This window comes from Mastomys coucha, unplaced genomic scaffold, assembly GCF_008632895.1.
Source record: "Mastomys coucha isolate ucsf_1 unplaced genomic scaffold, UCSF_Mcou_1 pScaffold15, whole genome shotgun sequence".
Classification (NCBI taxonomy): domain Eukaryota; kingdom Metazoa; phylum Chordata; class Mammalia; order Rodentia; family Muridae; genus Mastomys; species Mastomys coucha.
Genome location: NW_022196897.1, coordinates 26,325,776 through 26,328,849, shown reverse-complemented (window position 1 = coordinate 26,328,849; position 3,074 = coordinate 26,325,776). Strand labels below are relative to the sequence as shown.

Below are 3,074 nucleotides of genomic sequence, written 5' to 3'. Positions count from 1 at the left end.
TTGCTGGGAATTGAACTCAGGACCTCTGGAAGAGCAATCAGTGCTCTTAACCGCTGAGCCATCTCTCTGTAACACCTTAGGTTCGGTTTTCAAGACAAGGTTTTTCTATGTAGCTCTGGGTGTCCTAGAACTCAAAGAGATCTGTTTGCCTCTGCCTCCCAGCTGCTGAGATTAAAGGCGAGTGCTACCACTGCCCAGCTCTAAGGAGGTTTTAAGCACCACCCATGAACAAACAGACCTGTGAACTATTATGTGTGTCAGGTACACCGCTGCTCTCCATAGGCATAACTTATCATGGCTGCCCTTTTTCTTTCTCAGGAGGAAGAAGCCAAGAAGCTAGTGAGTGAGGCTATTGCAGCTGGCATTTTTAATGACTTGGGGTCTGGAAGCAACATTGATCTGTGTGTTATCAGCAAGAGCAAGCTGGACTTTCTTCGTCCATACTCAGTGCCCAACAAGAAAGGGACCAGGTAAGTAAAAGGGATATCATTTTTCCTATCCCGTCACCTTTTGGCATCTCTGTGCCATCTGGATTGTGCTCTCTGGATGCTTTCCTGCGCTGAGAAAAGCCAAGTGTTTCAAAGCAGCTTATACAACAATCCTTTGAGTCAGGGCTACTGTATGATCCCATTGGTGGTCAGGCATGGGGAAGTATCATGCAAGGCTTGGAGAATCTGTCATATATTGGCAGGAGAGGTGGAATGGGTCCAAGAGTGAGCTTCAGACTGAGTTGAGACATTGAAGTGTGTGTCCCCTGCCCATCCCCCCTGTGGTTTCTTCAGCATCTTAAGCCCTGTATGGAATTTTGTGAAGTGTTTAGGTTTCATGGTACTAGCCCACAGCCTTTCTTCAGGCTGGCCCAACACATCCTAAAAGTCCCAATCCCGTAGCTATAAGCCTCTGAATTGTGGCCATGGTATGTACCAGTGTTGTTTATGCCACTGAAACTGTGGCCTACATCCCTGGGTGCCTCACCTCAGTGGAACAAGCCAGGATCTGAGCTGTGGGGGGATATTCTAGGTCCAAAAGACCTGGTGTTTGCTTGTACCTGTAGCTCACTGACAGTTACAGCTACTCTGGTTAGAAGCATGGGACCTCTGGAAGGCTTGCTTCTATATCCACTGGGGGTCCCTAGCTCTAGATTCACAAGAAAAGGATGATCTTCAATATTAACAGTGCTTTGTTGTAGGCTGTTTTCAGCATTGTGAAAGCTTAGTGTCAGACAGCTCTGGGGTAGGTGACAGGGATGGCCACTGGCTGGCATGGTGGCTCTGGGTATTAGTCCTGTATTTAAAATGATAAAGCTAGGCTAGTGTGATGCCAGTTCCTCAGGCCTTGAGTGAAAAGCGAAGCTGCCTTTAAGATATAGGGCTGGTTTGGGAAAGCAGCTTCCACTGAAGGATGCTGATCCTTTGGGAAAAGAACTGGGGTGTTTCTGTTCCATGTGGGCTGAATGATAGTCATCCAGGCAGAGAATTCTAAAAGCCACCCTTGAAAAGTAGGTGTGGTTGCAAAAGGAACCTTTGTTCTAAAGGTAGCACTGTGGAGCCAGGGATGTGGGTTTTGTGGTAGAACTCTTGCCTAGAATGTGGGAGGCTCTGGGATCCATTCCTAGCCTTTGGGGTGGGGATGGACCCAACAAAGTGACAAGGAAGGGGAGGGCTAAACATAGGTATGTATGCAATAATCTACCTTGGAGTGGTACCAGTATCCACACATGTACACATGTGATGATGGCACAGCCTTCACTGGTTGGATGCGAGCTTGATGGAACTATCACTCCAGACAGACATACCACTCAACAGAGGAGCAGTTGTGTGGTATCGCATTTTGGCAGACTCAGGACTGGAGAGTTAGAGCACACGTGGATCAGGGTGAGGCCCTTGTGCTCAGAGATCTGCCCCAAGGAAGCAGGTCAGGTGGGTGTGTTTCAGTGGTAATCCACTGTGCCCTGCAGGGACTATTGGCCTTGAGTGCTGTATGAAGTGAGGAGCTTGGAGCTTGGCTGTGGACTATGTTGTATTGCTGATGCTTCTAGAAATGTAGGGCAGAAGGCTGTATTACATCACTCACATTTGATGCACAGGATGTGAGTTTTAAGGAAGTGGAAGCCTCAAGTCATGTGACTAAGTAGCTTTTAGCTCTACTGAGAATGGTGGGGTGTGGAAGGAAAATTGAAAAATAATTTTTCTATTATCTCTCTCTCTCTCTCTTTTTTTTTTTTTTTTTTTTCCGAGGCAGGGTTTCTCTGAGTAGCCCTGGCTGTCCTGGAGCTTACTTTGTAGACCAGGCTGGCCTCGAACTCAGAAATCCGCCTGCCTCTGCCTCCCAAGGGCTGGGATTAAAGGCGTGCACCACTACAGCCCAGATTCTATTATCTCTTAAATGTCGCCTGACATGCACACGCATATGCACGAACACCCCTTTCATTTTTGTAGCATTTGGAAGCGAAGGGAGGTTGACTCCCTGAAGCCACGGGGGTGGAGTCCCCAGAGTCAGGACTCCAGTCAAGCCTTTTGCTTTCTGGCCAGAATGTCTCTGTCCTCAGTCGGGCACTTGAGCAGAAATCTAATTGCTTTTCTTTCTTAGGTTTGGCCGGTACAGATGTGAGAAAGGCACTACTGCTGTCCTCACTGAGAAAGTCACCCCTCTGGAGATTGAGGTGCTAGAAGAGACTGTTCAGACAATGGATACTTCGTGAATGGTGCTGCAGGTGGTTGGGTATCTCTCTGGATGACTTGGGGTGCACACCACCCCTACCCCACCCCATTCTACCCCAATCAGAAAATATGCCTTTGGCAATTGCTCAATTAAAAAAAGACAAAAAAACTTAGTGAGTGGTTGTAATGTTGGAACTGTGGGTATGGGCTCCTTACTGACCTGACTTTCCTTTCTAAGTTCCAGATCTTTCTGGAGTGTTAGTAAGCGTGGCCCTCTGAAACTGATTAGTTCTTTGTGGCCACAAAACAGATTGGATTTTTGGTTCTAAGGTATATGACCTAGGCCTGTGCTTGTTTACTTCATCTTCACTTGGGGGTAACCCCAGGCATCTCTCCTAACAGAGTGAATCAATA

The 3,074-nt window shown here is 47.5% G+C and overlaps 1 protein-coding gene across 1 annotated transcript in view; it reads left to right on the top strand.

Moving 5' to 3' along the window:
• Positions 1-2,833, top strand: part of Psmb7 (proteasome 20S subunit beta 7) — a 60,504-nt gene extending 57,671 nt beyond the window's left edge. Inside the window, exons 7-8 of the mRNA XM_031370109.1 lie at positions 319-470; positions 2,590-2,833. Of these exons, the coding sequence (XP_031225969.1) occupies positions 319-470; positions 2,590-2,701 (264 nt within the window). The 3' untranslated portion in view covers positions 2,702-2,833. The remainder of the gene's footprint in view (positions 1-318; positions 471-2,589) is intronic.
• The last annotated feature ends 241 nt before the right edge of the window (positions 2,834-3,074 follow it).